This window comes from Lagenorhynchus albirostris, chromosome 15 (genome assembly GCF_949774975.1).
Source record: "Lagenorhynchus albirostris chromosome 15, mLagAlb1.1, whole genome shotgun sequence".
Taxonomy (NCBI): Eukaryota; Metazoa; Chordata; class Mammalia; order Artiodactyla; family Delphinidae; genus Lagenorhynchus; species Lagenorhynchus albirostris.
In genome coordinates this window covers 46,607,439-46,625,212 of record NC_083109.1, presented here as the reverse complement: position 1 = coordinate 46,625,212, position 17,774 = coordinate 46,607,439, and the positions used below count along the sequence as shown (strand labels likewise).

At 46.2% G+C, this 17,774-nt stretch overlaps 1 protein-coding gene across 1 annotated transcript in view; it reads left to right on the top strand.

Moving 5' to 3' along the window:
- CFAP61 (cilia and flagella associated protein 61) overlaps window positions 1-17,774 on the top strand; it is a 253,270-nt gene that overhangs the window by 201,748 nt on the left and 33,748 nt on the right. Inside the window, exon 25 of the mRNA XM_060124490.1 lies at window positions 5,630-5,835. Within this exon, the coding sequence (XP_059980473.1) occupies window positions 5,630-5,835 (206 nt within the window). The remainder of the gene's footprint in view (window positions 1-5,629; window positions 5,836-17,774) is intronic.

Below are 17,774 nucleotides of genomic sequence, written 5' to 3'. Positions count from 1 at the left end.
ATTGTGGAAATGACAGTGTGTGACTTCCAAGGCCAGGTTCTGAAAGATAATACAGCTTCCAACTTGCACCCTCCTGGGTCACTGCTGCCATACTGTAAGGTCACCCAGGTGGCCCTTCGGGAGGTGCGCGTGGAGAGGGACTGAGGATTTCTGCGCCAGCCAGTCATGTGATGAAGCCACCGTGGAAGTGGTCCTCCAGCCCTAGTCCAGCCTTCCGATGATGCAGCCCTGGCCGACATCTTGACTAAAACGTACAGGAGACCGTTAGCCAGAATCCCCCAGATAAGCTATTCCCAATTTCTGACTCCCAAAGACTGAGGTTATAAAAATGTATTGTCGTTTTAAGCCATTTATTTTTTAGAGAACTTTTAGGTTCACATCAAAAGTGAGAGGAAAGTACAGAGATTTCCCATATACCCCCTGCCCCCGTTCATGCACAGCCTCCCCCATTGTCAACATCCCCACCAGGGTGGTACATTTTTACAATTGATGAACCTACATTGATGAATCATTATCACCTAAAGCCCACAGTTTACATTACGGTCCACTCTTGGTGTTGTACTTTCTATGGGTTTGGACGAATGTGTAAAGACATGTACCCACCATTACGGTATCATGCAGAGTAGTGTCACTGCCCTAAAAATCCCTCTGTTCCACCTATTCATCCCTCCCTCCCTCCCCTGCAACTCCTGGTAACCACTGATCTTTTTACTGTCTCCGTACTTTTGCCTTTTCCAGAATGTCATAGAGTTGGAATCATACAGCATGTGGCCTTTTCAGATTGGCTCCTTCACTTAGTAATTTGCATTTCAGTTCCCTCCATGTCTTTTCATGGCGTGATAACCCATTTCTTTTTAGCCCTGAATAGTATTCCACTGTCTGGATGGACCACAGTTTATCCATCCACCTCTTGAAGGACATTAAGCCACTAAGTTTTGAGGTAGCCTGTGATGAATCCATAGATAATTAAAATAACCACCTCTGTGGCAATAGTAAATTGCTTAGGGTCTGGGATGTCTGTCCAGGCCCCCCTGTTCTCCTGCCCTCCCTGGATGACACAGGAAGGGCCAGCGAGGTGAAGCTGAAGCTGCGTGTGCTTGGGGGTTGGGAGGGGCGTTCCCTGTGTTCAAGGTAACTAGAAAGGACACAACATGGTTGGTCGGTTGGTGAGCTTCTCAGGTAAGATTATCGGACAGTTGGTCCCAACTGGTGTTTGTTGTCAACTGGGGTTTCCCTTCTGGTGCTTCATGTTTGCTTTTTCATCAGTGAGGAAGACACTGGAGGTTGCCTGCTTCCACTCCCATTTTCTCATCCTGAATTTTTTTGAGGGTTAATGATCTAAGTTAAAATAAGCACATCTCCCAGATTTCCTTGAGAATGAGGTCAGCCATGTGGCAGGTCCTGGCCAATGAGATGTAGTAGAAGCTGCTGGAAAATTCCGTAAGGGGGAGCAGACTCCGGATGTCGCAGGCTCCTGGCCCCTCACCCTCTCTCTTCGGGAAGTCAGAATCCCAGCTCTTCCGTCGACTTCCCATGGACTTTGGACGAGTTATCAACTCCTCTGCATTTCAGGGGTTATTAGGGATCCCATATAAAGTAACACTGCCTTCAAGGAATAAAACAGTGACCCGTCAGTGGTAGATGTTGTTAATTATAGTTCCAGAAAAATAATGAAACCTGGTTCTTCCAAGGAAAGGATGGATGCTGTGTGTTTAAAACTTACTTCCCTTGGGCCTTTCCCAGATTCTTTCAGGTGTGTCCTGTATCCACAGTCTGATGCAAAATGTTCTTACAAGTAAAGAAAGGACCGTAGCGAATGGTGCTCCAGTCTGTACTGCTGTGTAACAAAACTTAGGGACATGAAGCAGCCATTGGATTCCGCTCACAGATTCTGTGGGTTAGGAATTCGGACAGTACACGGTGGGAATGGGTTCAAAAGCTAGGAAATACTGGACTTGGTTTCACACTGAACCAGATTCTTCAAGGACAGTGTGTGATTTCTGACATGCAGTGTCATTTATTTATCAACCACTGGTTCTCTCTCGGCTTAAAGTCAGAGGAGGAGCGAAAGGGAGTTTTAGATAATGAGGGTTTTCATAAGAATGGAACTTGACTAGCTTCTTTGGCTGGTGCTGTGACAGTATTTGAGCAGGAACCCTGATTGTAATTAACCATTTTGCCAGGTGGGCCTCCTTTTTAATTAGTACAGAAGATCTAAACAGATTTTTTTCTCCCCATTTTATTCACCAAGAAAAAAAATGTAGGATGGTTCCATGGCAATCTTTTGGATTTGGAATTAATTTGATTAAGTAAAATTGTTGCCAAAATGGTCAGGCAGTCGCCTAAATATGGCCAGTGGATGGAGAATGGAGCCCACGGAGCAGTATTTCACTAGAGAAACTAAATTACTGTTCTCACAGCAAATGTAGTACAGATGAATCTCATCAGACTCGTGTAGCACTCACGCATCGGGATATGTAAGTAAGGAGATGCTTTAGTAATTCATGAGGTAACCCGACAAAAGGAAGACAGGGGACCCCAAGTCGTCTACATAATGAACTGATCCGCAGATTCCAGTCCACATGCTTTGTTGGCTTATACTCCACGGAATAAACAAATTTGTCACAACAAACTCTGCCTGGGTACCATTAAATTTAAAATTGTGTATTCATCGTGGGAGCTGGGAACCTGGTTTCTTGCATGCCGAGTCTGATTACCCCTGGGTCTTTCGTTTGGCATGAATTCCAGAGCCATATTCCAATCTTTGTCAAAATCATAAAGGAGCTCAAAAGGATAATTATATTCAGGGAAAAAGGAAGAGACAAAAAAAACAACACATCAGAACCCGTTACTCTGTCAAAATTTTAAACTCAACACCCAAATCTCCTAACAATTTATTCATATACTTAAAGGAAGAAACTAGCCACATCCCACAGAATTGGAAAGTGTATGAAATCATCATCGTCGTTAGCCCAGAATCCCTCACCGGGTGGCAGGGCTGGAAGCTGCCTTAAGTCCTTGTTTAGTGGAGTGATTTTCTGGAAGGATAAGCAGAAAGGGTCCTGGACTTCACTGGATTTTCCCATCTGTCAGCAACAGTGACTAGGAATGACCTCAGAAATTTAGATAAGTCTGCCCAGCCCCACAGGGGTAACTTGTGTCTGAGAAACCCATCTGTAGGCGACTTGCCTTTCATGTCAATGCAAACTATTTTGATGCCGCATGCCTAGGACGGCCCCCTGGTTATGTGATCGCAGAGCCAGATCTCATTAACGATGGTCACGGTCACTTCCAGAGTCAAGATGTGCTGTCTTTGCACCACTGGGCATTTCTTTCCTCCGTGTGCCTTTAAATTCAACCTTTAAATTAAAAAGTAAGGCCAACTCCCCTCCACCAAATAAACAGACCCACGATGACACATCACTGGAAACGATGCTGACGACACAGCCCTTGTAGAACAGGGTGACCTCAGAGGGCGTGTGATGCTGAGACACCAGCCATGGAGTCACCGTGGCCCTCGAGTTGAGGTGCTCAGAATCCACTGAATCAGCCCCCAAATACAAGTGCTTGTGAGCAGAGGGTGGGATGTTCAGTGAAACTCTTTGCCAAGTCAAAAATATTGTCAGCCACGTGGGTGGATCCCGAGATGTACCCCTCTGAGGCCTGAGTTTCCTTCCTTAATCACTCAGCATAAAGAAATTTCAAAGAGGAAGAGGAGAGTCCACGACCTTGTGGGATCTGCTGTCCACTGAGGCCAGGGAAACCTGGTGCTAAAAGTATGCCAGAGCTGTGGCCAGTGCCCCCTCTCCTGGACCCCCAGCCGCCCTACCAGCAAGGCCAGGGAGCAGCCCCTCCCCCAGACACTCATTCAACTTCACCAAGACACCCCTGACTGCGAAGAGTCCTCCCCAGGGTCAACTTTACTTGGTGGCTCATCCTAGCAAACGCTATTTCTGAATTAAATACACACAGAGCTATGAAAGTGAGGAACGCGCCCGTTGCGAGCATCTCTAAGAATAAACACAAGACTTTAAAAAACATTTGAGTTTGGCACCAGCAGCTTTAGTCTTAGCCCCTTCCATTAGCATTTTGTTAAAATATTGACACAGAAACAAATAAATGATACCACTTATTTTTATGAAAATAGAATGATTCTCTCCAAATTATAAAACATTATAAATTTTTATACTATACTTCTATAGTATAAAATGTACTGGGAACATATTTTCCTGTTATGAAATAACTCACCAATAATTTCTATTGGATGCATTGCATCCAGATGTGTGCATATACCATTGTTGCGTTAGATAATACCTTACTCGGTGTTTTTTTAAACACTTTACTATGGAGGTAGATTTCCTGTCTGTATGCATCCATCTCTATGATGCTGGACCTCGTGCACCTCCCTGGGGCGCTGTCCCCCACCCCCATCCTAAGCTGTGTTTGTTCTGTCCCCCAGTCTCGTGCATATCCTTGGGGCTGGCCCAGGACTTACCTGGCATCCCTCCTGTATTTCTCACCTTGTGCCTGTATAGTTGGCTGGTTCCTCCTCAGGGCTTAGTCATGTGATACACAAACACCCACCAGTTGCTTCAATTTACTTAAAAATCCAGTTAATCCGTGTGTGCTTGTTTAGATAAAGTCCCTAGGGGATGTCCGGGACTCAGTAAATGTTTGGGATCAGTGCAGTTCAACTTGCCCTGGATTTCTAAATGCCACATTCAAGTTCAGAACAAAAGCTTAAATCTATATGCACTCAGGAGAGATTTACTGAGTGCTACTGTGTACTGAGTTCAGAGTCCAGAGGCAAAGTCTGTGGGTTCAGCCACCACCAGCCAAACCCAGGTTTGTCCATGGAGGTTCTGTTTGTTGCTGGAGCCAGTGGGAAGCATGTCTCTGGCTGGTCAGTCAGTGGCCATCAGGGGCTGAAATAGAAAAAGTGGTCATGACTGGGGTAGAGGGGCATCTTTCCTTGTCATCTGGGTTCACATGGTGGTTTAGCCAGTTTCTAGGGGACATAAAGCCATGAATCTACACCTTTCACAATTTACAAACTAACAGGTAGCCCACAGAACGGTCTATATATTTTCCATGAACTTGAACCTTCTTCCCAGGAACAGACCCTACCAAACAGGTGAACCTCTGCAAACCCAGCTGTCAGGGATTCACCTTTTTCCTTCTTTCCTTTGTTCGAGTAGAACTTTAAAAACTGAAATTCCTTTTGCGCACCTTTGACTAGGAGGTTTTTCTCAAAATGGTGCTGTGAAAAAATTAAAGTTAACAGTCTTAGGACACCGCGCAGGAGAGAATAGACCCAGTTCCACCTACTGGCTGTGCCAGGTATTGAATAACGGAAAATTGACCGTAACCTAGCAACTAATTTAGAAACGTGGAGCGATATAATCACAGTGTCAAATACCCTGAGGAACTTTCAGTCATCAAATTCAAACACATGGTTTCTGACATGCACTTATCTTCAGTCGAGTTTGGTCAATATCTACTACTGTGATTTGCAACAGGTGATAAGCTCTAATCCGTCCATTATATTTGAAAAATAAATTGCTATGATAAAGTTCCCAAAGTCCAGAAATGTTTCTAACGTTGTTTTTCTGATGCACTCCTCCGCCAGGGTTCAGAAATAGTAACAGGTAACGTGAAGAACGGGACTTACTTCCGAATCCACACCAACAAGTACAAGATGGTGGAAACCATCACGTGCCTTTCCAAAGTGCCTTTCCCTGCCTCCAACTACATCCGCCTGTTCGGCCAGCACGAGCAAGTCCTCAACAACCTGTGCGCTCGATACAAGGACGGGCTGGTCCCAGACCTCTACAGGTGAGCTGGGCGTTGCCCTTTCCCGGGGGTTATGGGGTGGGGGGAATGCAGACACAAGCCATGGATGTCTTGTGAATGAGGGAGGGGTTTTGTGATGCGCCAGGAAGTACACGGGAACCCCTGGGAGAAGCTAGAGCTTCTCAACAGTGAAGAGTATCAGACCCACCAGCACTGGAGAGGCCCACGGAGAAGAGCACAGGCTCTTGGTGTGTCCACAAGTGGCCGCACGGCCACGTGCAGGCCTGGGTCCCAGACGCATCCGTGCACGGCCTCCACGCCACAGATGATATTCAAGTCTCTCTTGAGACACAGGCTGCTAAGAGCAGTGGTCAGAAACGTAAGAGGTCGATTTGGGGGCAGGATGGAGGTACCTGGTCCTGGGGGGAGTTCCAGCACCACGGACAGGCTGTCTGTGACCCCAGCCGCCTCCTCACGGCACGTGCTCAAGCAGAGGAGGCGACCGTTTGCCTAAGACGTTGGGAAGGAATTCTGCTCCAGCAGGTTGGTTAGACTGGGGGCTCTAGATCCCCAAACGGAGCGAGTCAGCACTCCGTTTGGGGCCCTGTTTGCGAGCCTGCTCATGGCAATGCGTGTAGCTGGAGTTTGTGTGTTTTCCCTGCCGTATGGTATTCCGTGTGTAAGATAACTGTGTCACAGCTCATCCGTCCATTTTCCTGTCGATTGATGTTCATATTGTTCCAGTTTGGTGCCATTGGCATCGTGGGCACACCTGTGCAGGAATTTCTCTCGGGTGTACTAGGTGATGCCCAAATGTTCCCCACGGTAGTGGTGTCTGTTACCCTCCCTCCAGCCAGCCATGAGAGCCCTCCGCAGCCCTGGCAGTCCTCAGCACTGTTCAGCTTGAACATTTGGCCACCCTGGTGGTGTGGAAAGGTGTCTACCCAGGGTTTCAGTGTTCCCTTTCCTGATTTATTTATTTATTTTTTTGTATGGTACGCGGGCCTCTCACTGTTGTGGCCTCTCCCGTTGCCGAGCACAGGCTCCGGACGTGCAGGCTCACGCGGCATGTGGGATCCTCCCAGACCGGGGCACGAACCTGTGTCCCCTGCATCGGCAGGCGGACTCTCAACCACTGCGCCACCAGGGAATCCCCCCCTTTCCTGATTTCTAATGCAGTTCAGTGCCTTTTCATTTGTTTGTGGGCCATTCATGGTAGTTTCTGGGGAAATGCCTGTTTATGACATTTGTCCCTTTTTGGGGGGCGGGGGGCGTCTTCTCTTACTAACTCACAGGAATTGTTCATATATTCTGGATACAAACTTGGTCGTTTACATTTCCTTCGTACGTCTTCTTCCATTCTGAGGCTTGTCTTTTCACTTTCTTTACAGTGTCAATTAACAGATATTCTTCATTTTAAAATCATCTGTCTTTTTCCCGATGTCTTGGATATTTTCGTCCCTTTGCTCTTCTAATAGTTTTACAGTAACCTTGTGACGCTCCATGAAAAGCCCCACTGGATCTGATAGGAAATGCATTAAACCTTAGATCAATTACATAAGAGTTGACATCTTTGATATTAATTTTAGTCTCATAACATACTAGTTAACCCTTGAACTATAGTGTCAATATAGTCAAAAGTCGAAAGTCTGAGTATAACTCACCCTTTGCCCTCTGTGCCTGTGGTTCCACATCCTCGGATTCAGCTAAGGGCCGACCAACCAAACATGGATCGTGTAGCACTATAGTATTTACTACTGAAAAAAATTTGTGTGTAAGTGGACCCACGCAGTTCAAACCACAATTGTTCAAGGGTCAACTGTGTAGATCTTGATTTATGTGGGTCTGTTTAATATCTTTCAGTAAAGATTTATCATTTTCTCCATCAATGGCTTGCTTAATTTTGTTTGATATGATCCAAAGTTCTTTATATTTTTATTGCTGTTGTAAATATCATTTTCTTACTGATGCTTCTATATAGTGTATAGAAATGTGCTTTTTTATGGTTTTGGATTCTGCAACTTTGCTAAACTCCCTCATTCATTCAGATAATTTATCTGTAGATTCTTTTAGATTTTCCACACAAAAAAATTATGTCATCTGCAAATAATGACCAATTTGTTTGTTTCTTCTTTTTAAATCTTTGTAACTTTTATTTCTTTTTCCTGTCTTACTTCACTGGCTAAGATTTGTGGTAAAATTTGGGATAGAAGTAGTGAGGGATGACAGCCTGGCCTCATTCTTAATTTTAAAGGGAATTCGTTCAATATTAACTGTGTGACTTTTGCCATACATATTTTTGTAGACACCCTTTATCAGGATAAGGAAGTTTCTTTTTATTACTGGCTTGCTAAGCATTTTTATCATGCACGGATTTTTATTTTTTCCCAGAAAGAGTACTTAACTTTTTTTTTTTTTTTTTTTTTTGCTGTACGCGGGCCTCTCACTGTTGTGGCCTCTCCCATTGTGGAGCACAGGCTCCGGACACGCAGGCTCAGCGGCCATGGCTCATGGGCCCAGCCACTCCGCAGCATGTGGGATCTTCCCGGACCGGGGCACGAACCCGTGTCCCCTGCATCGGCAGGTGGACTCCCAACCACTGCGCCGCCAGGGAAGCCCAAGAAAGAGTACTTAACTTTTGAAACCTTTTATGTGTGAGGATATCTTCCTATATGTTTCCCATTATAAACTACATTTTGATAAAGTATCAAATTCCTTAATCATAGGCTTCCCCTCCTCAGGTCTTTGTAGACATGACTCCAACATTTATTTAAAATAAAGAAAATTACAAGTATTTAGAAAGTGAATTCATTTGTTCCTCAGCTTGTGGGTAGGATTTTATTGTGGCTCTCAATCTTACGCAAAATATTTGAGTTAGAGGGGAATCGGTTGTTCGTCAAAGAACATTTTTATGGGAGCTATGTATTAAGAGTCTTCTCTGAAAAGAAAATATTTTCACATTTGACCAAATTCAGTTTGTTTTTCCTGAGAAGAGATGCTGAAAGAGACAGACTTTGTGAGCTCGAGACCACTGGTCTGGGCACAGCTGTTAACTGAGGACAGTAATAAGTTTAAAAGTGAATTTGATTTGCTGGGAGTGAATATTTGGTATGGCAAAATGGGACAGCACTGGCTATTAGGACGTGCCAACTGACATCTGTAAGAAAGGGGACAGGGGGATGGTGGCTGATCACGTCCTAGTGTGGCACCCAGGGCGCTGCCAGGCCCCGTCCGTCCCTCCCGGATGCCTGTTAGTGCACGAGCAGCTGCGGCCATGTTCCTTTCAAGTGCCACGAAATGCTGCCAGGGCCCGTGCTGACTCTTGGCCCAGCCCTGCTCGCCCTGTCTGTTGTCAGACCAACTGGCAAGGCTCTTTCCAAGCAGGCAGGGTGAATGGTTTAGCTGATTTTGGCCGAGATACGATTACCGATTGTTTCCCTGACCTCGGCAGCACCAGTAACCTCTCTTGTTCAAATCTGGGCGCGTTTCCATCTGTTGCATCTGGGGGTACCTTCCTCCAGGCTGGGAGGGCTGACCGTTAACCAGCCGCTCTGTCTTCTGCAAGACAGACATGACCTCAAGGTCAAGTTCCTCTCCGGGTTCAAAGAAACCCTCTGGATCCTTTCTCTCCACTTCCCTCAATCTATTCTCACCCCATCCAGGGCCAGGACAGAGGAGGTGCTGGTGGCCCCAGTGGGAGTTGTGGCAGCCACTCAGGCAGACGCTGTAGCAGCCAAGGCCTCCCCAGCCGTGTCTCTGGCTGCCTGCGGACAGGCTCACTTGGAGCCATTTGGGGACACGTGGTGGCTGCCGAGCAGTCAGCCGCTGTGACACCCAGGCCGACAGCTGTCACAGGACAGCAGTGCCGCTGAGGGTCTGGAGCCAGGCTGGCTTGGATTCTACCTCTGTTTCATCCTTTGTTTTCCTCTTGGCGCTCCAGCGCAAACCACTGGTGATGGAGAGAATAAATTCACCCCTGGTGACTGTGTGTGTGCATGCATGTGAGTGTGTGCCTGTGAATGTGTGTGCCTTTGTGTGTGAGTGTGTCTGTTAGTGTGTGTGAAAGAGAGAGAAATAAATTGATGGGTTGACGGATTTAACACTTTGGAAAAAGAATGGAGTCCCCGTAATTTATCTGTTCCTTTCTGAACCAACCAGCATTTGAAAGTCACATAACAAATGTGTTACAAAATGGACTTTTCCGCAATCTTCCCCTCAGAGCACCTGTGCCCTGCGGTGTCCCACGTACGCGTGCACACGCCTGTCACAGCCCCTGCAGCTCTCGCCCACCCTCTCTGACGATGTCTAGAAGGGGCCGCTCCTTCCCTCCACCTGCTGGGCTGCTTCGCCCTCAGACACCGGGGCAGAAGCAGCTTCCACGGGGGTGCCAGGAAGTCGGAGATGGGAACCGTGCGTGGAGAGCAAGGGGAGGTGGAGGCGGGGCCCTGCGAAGTCCCCATCACGGGGCTCTAACAAGGCCTGTCCCCTGTCCTCCCTGCTTCCTTACCTCTGCCTCATCTTCATGTACGCCGCTTAGCGGTGACCCTGCAAGGAAAAGCTCCTGCCTACCGACTTCCCCCACACCACGGCCTTAATTAACAGTCTGTAGCATCCTTTATCCTCGCGGCGTGAATAGGTCTTGCCCTGGCTTCTTTGTGTGAGCCCATCAGATACTCATAAACCTTGATTAAATCACCTCTTCTCACATCTTAACGTGCTCAGCTCTCAAAGGCTGCCCTCGCCCGGCCCTCTCCTCCTGCGAGCGCTGCGTCCCCCTCCACGCTGCCCAAATGCTCGGATGCCTATTTTTAATGGCTAAGTGCTGCTGTGCACAGTGTTCTAAATGGGATTTGAGCAGGCCCTTTAAAAGGCTGCCGTTACCTTTTTGAACCACGTAGCCCAAGGAGTGACTCCCTCAGGAAAGCTGCCGTGCGCTATCTCTGTCTTCAGAGAAGCCAAGTAGGACGCTGCCAGCCCGCGCAGCCTCCTAATTCCCTTATTAGACTCAACTGGAATCATTTAATCATGACTTAACATGTTTTTCAGTTCCCCTGTAGTCAGTGACCTTGTGCTATGCCCGGTAGGATATCACACACTAAATACTAGGTGCCCATTTTTCCAGACTTATCAAAATTTTATTGAACTATGGCTGCCCACTCCAACTTGTCAATTTTTTGGTGCATACCTAAAATTTGTTGGATAATAGTTCCCCCAAGATGCAACTTTCCCTGTTGGCTGCTTACCGAGTCACCCACCTGCCTTTCTGGAGACCCTTTAGATCAGTGTTCCTGTCCATCATTCATTTCAGATAATGCCAATTCCATTTCATAGCCTTATAAAGAATCCTTTTTCAAGTGATTTGCTAAAATCAAAATCCATCCTCTTGGGACGTCCCTGGTGGTCCAGTGGTTAAGACTCCGTGCTCCCAATGCAGGGGGCCCAGTTTCGATCCTTGTTCGGGTAACTAGATCCTGCATGCCACAGCTAAAGATCCCACATGCCACAATGAAGATCCCTCGTGCCACGACTAAGACCTGGCACAGCCAAATAAATAAGTAAATAGATAAATATTTTTAAAAATCCATCCTCTTCATTTTGCTTCCCCGTTATTTAACTCTATTTCTCCACCCTTGTGCATGTTCACACACTTTCACCTGGGGCTCCTCACTGGTCATTCCCTGGCCTCGCTGATCCAAGAGGCATCTCCTTGCCCACTGGTTTTCTCATACAATCACGTTGCATGTGAGGCTGAACCCATGTTTTGGAATATCCCTCATTACTGAGACGGTCAACCTTAGGTCTCAAAGTATAGACCAATGAAGGGGCCAAATTCCATTTAACACAACCTGTGTCCATTTTTATTTGTAATATTGCTCTGACTAAAAGACTAGGATTCTTTTTTTCTAGTATATGTCATCTCCTTCCTTCCCACAGTGCCATTGTATGGCATTAACCTTTCCTGGGATGAAGGGCAAGATTGTTTTAAGCGGTTCTGAAGTCATGGCCAGAACATGTCCCTTCAGACATTCATCCCAAGATGATAACATGCAGGAAAAACAAACGCAGACGTGCACACGATCAGGGCTGAATGTTAAGGTAATGACCCTGGAGCAGTGCTTGGGGTCTGGAGCTTTGCTTTTTCATCTCTTATCCGATGTGTTCCAATAATTTGCCTCATTCGTCATGAAATTATAGTTTGGCATATTATCTCAACATTTATCAGAAAGGCCTGGATTGAGATATTTTTATGGTTTTGAGGTATCTGGAAGGTACATTTTCTTATTTCAACTGCCTCAGTCTCATTCGTGTTAGTGAGAATCTTTGCCTTGAGGACAGTACCCATAAGTGAGTGAAAGAAAAGTGCGTATCCTATCTCACAGCCAAGATTCATTTCAACGTTAAAGGCCTTTATTAATGAGAATGTGTAAAGACTCATCAAGCACACGCAGTGCCCATTCCCATCAGTCTAAAGTGAAGGATGGGGGCTTCCTTGGTGGTGCAGTGGTTAAGAATCCACCTGCCAATGCAGGGGACACGGGTTCAAGCCCTGGTCCGGGAAGATCCCACATGCCGCGGAGAAACTAAGCCCGTGAGCCACAACTACTGAGCCTGCGCTCTAGAGCCTGCGAGCCACAACTACTGAGCCCGCGTGCCACAACTACTGAAGCCCACGTGCCTAGAATCTGTGCTCTGCAACAAGAGAAGCCACCGCAACGAGAAGCCTGTGCACCACAGTGAACGGTAGCCTCTGCTCGCCGCAACTAGAGAAAGCCTGCACAGCAACAAAGACCCAATGCAGCCAGAAATAAATAAGTAAATAAAGTGAAGGATGAGGGACAGGAATGCACGTTTCTTCACCCGCCTGGTTCCATGTGAATGCCCCTGTCCTTATGTCACCACCTCTGAGCAGGCATCACCATCTCCTGAAACGGAGGAGCTTGACAGTCTCCCTACTATAAAAGAAAATGATTGCTTTCAGTATCTGAAGGGAAACAGCGATATTTAAATCCTGGGGGAGATACCTGCAGCGCAGGGATCCAGCATCCTAGACACCGTGCTGCAGTGTGACCCGTACGCGGGACAGTTCACGTGATGTGGGACACATAACTCACATATGCGTCTGTTGGACCACATCTACAATATTATGAAAAATTTCAAACTTTTCACCTAGCTGTATAAAAATAAACAAACACTTCATGGCGAAACCACCACTGCCATCTGTAAGCTCTAGATAGCCCCCCATCTCCACAGCTCCCGAACCAGCCACGTTTCTGTCACGCTTGCCCGTACACTCGTGGTATATATCCTAAGGTAATTTGGTGTGAAAACCCAACAGTGCGTAAGAGTGAATCCTTACTTCTCCATCCTAGAGTGGAAAGGACGCTAGACTGAGATGGGTTCAATTTCTGCGCTGTTGTTTACTAGCCTTGCAAACTTGGGCAAGACATTTAATCTCACTGAGCATCCTCTTCCTCATTTCTGAAGTGGAGATATCACCAACGATCAAACTGCCCACATCACAGGATAAAAGCAGATGATGATGCGGAAGTATTTAAAAGACGTAAAGTAATATACAAACGCCAAGTTTCATCATTACTTTAGCTCAAGTGTTCACGTTCCCTCTAAGTCCATACTAGCCTTCATGGAGAGGCACTCTTTCAGCCTTTTACACAGTTTTCCTTCTCCCTCCCAAGTTAATACAAATTTAAGGAAATACGGTGCTTCTTTTAAAATCAAGTAAGCAAATGTTTTAAAATTGCATTTATATATGTGCTTGCTATGTCCTGTTTTAAAAATTATCTTATTGGAGGTACTCATGAACTTTCAAGTGCTTTTTTTTTTTCAGAGTCATGCTCTGAGGAAAAAAAAAACTTGGGGAGAGGTCATTATCAAGAATTAAATATGTGTGAGATCAGGTGCTTTATTTAGAGTTAGTGATGTATGAAGACTGTACCTCCCAGGGTGCTAAGAGCAAAGGAATGGGTCACACGTTTCTGTATAAGCAACACTTAAAGACGATTTCATTTCAAGACACTGCCACCAAAAGCAACCACGTAGGCTCTGAATAGCATCTAAAATTTGGAATTATGAGCTGTTTGAGTTATAAAGTACATCTAGAATCTAATATCATATAGTTTTAAAAATTGCTTCAGAAAATTGTTTCACGCATTGTGAAGAGTTACCAACACCTTAGATCTGCACTGTCCAATATGATAGCCAATTGCCAGGTGTGACTTTTAAATTTTAATTAGGATTAAAAAAAATTAAAAGCTCAGCTCCTTGGTCACACTTGTCATGGCCTGCGTACTCATCAGCCACACGTGGCTGGTGGCTACCATGTTGGATAGCACAGGATAGATGACATCCATCATGGCAGAAAGTTCTACTGGGCCGTGATGGTGTAGGCCAGTCACATTCATGGACGTGGTAATGAGTGGTGTGGAGCAGTGCATCTCTGGACAATCATTTCCTAAAGTGCTAATCACCAGGCCCATTTGGTTCTGAATCCCTGACTTGCAGATGTGGTAGCTCAGAGATGGGTGCTCAGTGAAAGCCCCGGGGGGGAGAAGGAGGAAGTGATATCGCTCTATACCTGCTTTTGTGGGGTCAACTGGAAAGGAGATTCTCCCCAGATCACATGCCAAGGGTGGACAGAGGGGGAGCAAGGACAGCGTGGGAGAAGGGGTGAGGCGGTCGAGCTCCCTGGGGCCCTTGGTCACACTAGGGGCTTCCTTGTGTACAGTTCAGCTGAGCCCACCCCAGCCAGCCCGCACTTCCTCACCAGTTATCCTCAGCAGACTCAGTTGCTAACATTCTAGCCCTTGTCAGACCCCAGGTCTTGATCTGGGGCTCAGCAGATCTGACTGGTATGTTCAGAACTGACTAGATGCCCTCTGAGCATCTTTTCAAACTTTTGCTGCAGGAACTAAAGTCCTTTATAGATTTTCTTCCTCCATTCCACCTGGCGGCCTGTGGGTCAAAGGTATTATTTATGAGTCTAAAATAACAGCTGATGAGCCAATGGTTATCTCCAAGGCTACCAAGTTGCTTTAATATAAATACCTCTTTACCAAGCTCCAAGAAACAACAGAATTTTTCTATTGTTATTGGAATTGTCAGCATAAACACATTTCAGAAATCTTTCAGTCTACTGAACTGTGAGAAGAAACTGGCCTGCCTGCCTACATTTTTTATGGCCCAATAACGCAAAAAGATGCTCCAGAGCCACCTGGGCAGAGTGGAGTATCACGCACGCGATGCTCTCATCCCCCTCCCCCTAGGCCTGGATCTTTATATGTTTCTTTTTGAGGATTCTTTTGTACATTTTTTTATCCTTTAGCATTTTCCATTACAAAAGCAATACATGTTTGTTATCTAAAATTTAGAAAAATATTTTAAAAGCTAAGTAGAATACAAAGTCCATACCTAATCCCACTACCCAGAACCTATTTCAGATGACTGAGCTATACAAGATGAGAAGAGTTGAAGAGTCACTGCTATCGGCTCCCAGAATTAAGACCTGCAACAAGCTTGTGGACGGTCCACAGACCCTCTCTTGTGACCAGGTGCTAGGAAGGACCTTAACTGGTCCAGCACGCTCACCTCGGAGATGAGAAAACGAAAGCGGCAGGGCTGGCCGTGGCTCACAGCCACGAGGGTGGCATCAGGAACATAAGAATCAGAGTCCCCTGCCTCCAAGTCCAGTTCCCTTCATACAGGACCAGAGGAGCACGTTTCCCGTTGTGCAGTGACATCATTTAGAGAAAGCACCTGCTTGGAACATGAGAATAATTTTGCTTCTCTGACAAAATACCTCAGGGGATGACCAGGATGATTCACATGTGGAGGAAGAAAACATTAGAACTTCTGTTTATATTTTTATTTTAAGAAAAAAGGAGAGCAATCAGGCTTTATTCGTATTTGAAGCACAAATACTGGCACCCTCTTGGGCCAGATGAAAGACAGATGTGTGTTCTACATGGACTCAACACATCGAGTGTTACAGGGGGATGTCACAGCTTAGAGGGGTCAACCTTATTAGTGAACTTGGAATTACTGCAGTTTTTGTGTGTCTGGTTTTGTGGATTTATAAATAATGATCTGGTTTTAGCTAAACTAACCTCCACAGCATGGGCAAGATCATTTAAAGGACTCCTCCAAAGAAACCACAGATTGAAAATCCTGGGAAAGCATGCATGCATAAACCAGGAAAAGGCAGAGCTGACCTGTCTCCAAGTCCTCAGACGGGATCTTTACCGGCCGTATTATGAGTAAGCACAACGATGAATCCTCAGTCAGGGTTCAGTTGCAGACAACAGAATCCTCTCTGGCTAGTTCAAACAGAACGTGATGTACTGCCAGTGATAGGTGGTTTATAAAATTCCTTGAATGGGGCTTCCCTCGTGGCGCAGTGGTTGAGAGTCCACCTGCCGATGCAGGGGACACGGGATCATGCCCCGGTCCGGGAAGATCCCACATGCCACGGAGCGGCTGGGCCCGTGAGCCATGGCCTCTAAGCCTGTGCATCCGGAGCCTGTGCTCCACAACGGGAGAGGCCACAAGAGTGAGAGGCCTGCTTACTGCAAAAAAAAAAAAAAAAAAAAAAAAAATTCCTTGAATGGGCTGGAGGAGCAGGCTTTAAACTGGCTTCAGGGAAAATTCAGAAATCAGCTCTACAGACCTGGCCAACCTCTGCCACATTGAGGAATGTGTGGAGTCAGGAAACTGCCAGTCCACAACCACACCTTCTCTGCCACAGTCCACACCAGCAGAATGGGTCCCCTAAGCCCTGCCTCTCACTGCCCATGGGATTCTGGTGCAGCCAACACCAAATGCTACCAGGACCAGGCTTGCCAGCAAAGGAAGAAAAACAGTGGAAACATGGTCTCCGCCTCATAGTACTCATGCCCACCTTCCAAGTCCTCCATGAGGGTGTCTCTTTGGAGGATGCTTGGTCTCATGTAGAACCTACACCAGAGACTCGGTCCCAGGTAGAACCCACATTTCCACTGCCTGGAAAATCTAGTCTTTCCCTTTCCTACCTGGTATTTTGGGTAAGTCATGCTACCAGGGGTCTGGAATGCAGCTGGATGAACTAGTCTGTAATATCTCCCATAACTAACTAATCAAATCTGACCAGAAATCAGCACCCCCCCAAAATGCAAAACCATCAAGAAGAACACTTGAAATTTGAATTTACATCTGTATCAATAAAGATGAACTTTGTCCTAATTATTTATAGGTTGACAAACCCTTATCCAACATCCTAGGAGCAGATATTACATTTTTTAAAAAAAGTTGTTTGGGGAGTAGATTTATCCTCTCACCTGAAATAACTAAAAAACTTTAGAAAATGTGAAAAAACATTCAAAAATAAATACTGGACATAAGACAATGAAGGACAGTGATCTCTGAGAATCTGGAAAGAAAGAAGGTGAACCCTGAAATTACTCCAGCTTGCTGCCTTAGAATTTCCAAGCTGTGGCAAAGGGACAGGAACCCAGCAGACTCCCTGAGTTGAGGACTGGAACTGTGAGTGTGCAGAGGCCAAGGCAGCTAGTGTTCTCAGGACAAGGAACTGGAGGGGAGGTCGCTGCTCAGAGAGAGGGGCGTGGGGATCAGCAGGAGGTCCCTCTTGAAAATTCAGTCTAGTCCTGCTCAGTGCATGCAGGAGAGGAAACCCCCCAAGTCTGGGAAAGAATCACTCAAAGGACTAGAGGTTATATTTCCTGGCACTCACACAGGGCTGGGAACAGTGTGTATTTCCACCAGCCAGCCTGGAGAACCTCAAGATTCATCAGCGGGTAGAGTATACACTTACGGTCTCCCCTCAGTGGTGAGAAAAATGAACATGCATCCAAAGACTCAGGAAAATACAACCCATAATGAGGAGAAAAATCAGTCAATTGAAACCAATCTAGAACTGACACAGTTGTTAGAATTAGCAGACAAGCATATTGAAACAGTTATTATAACTGTAT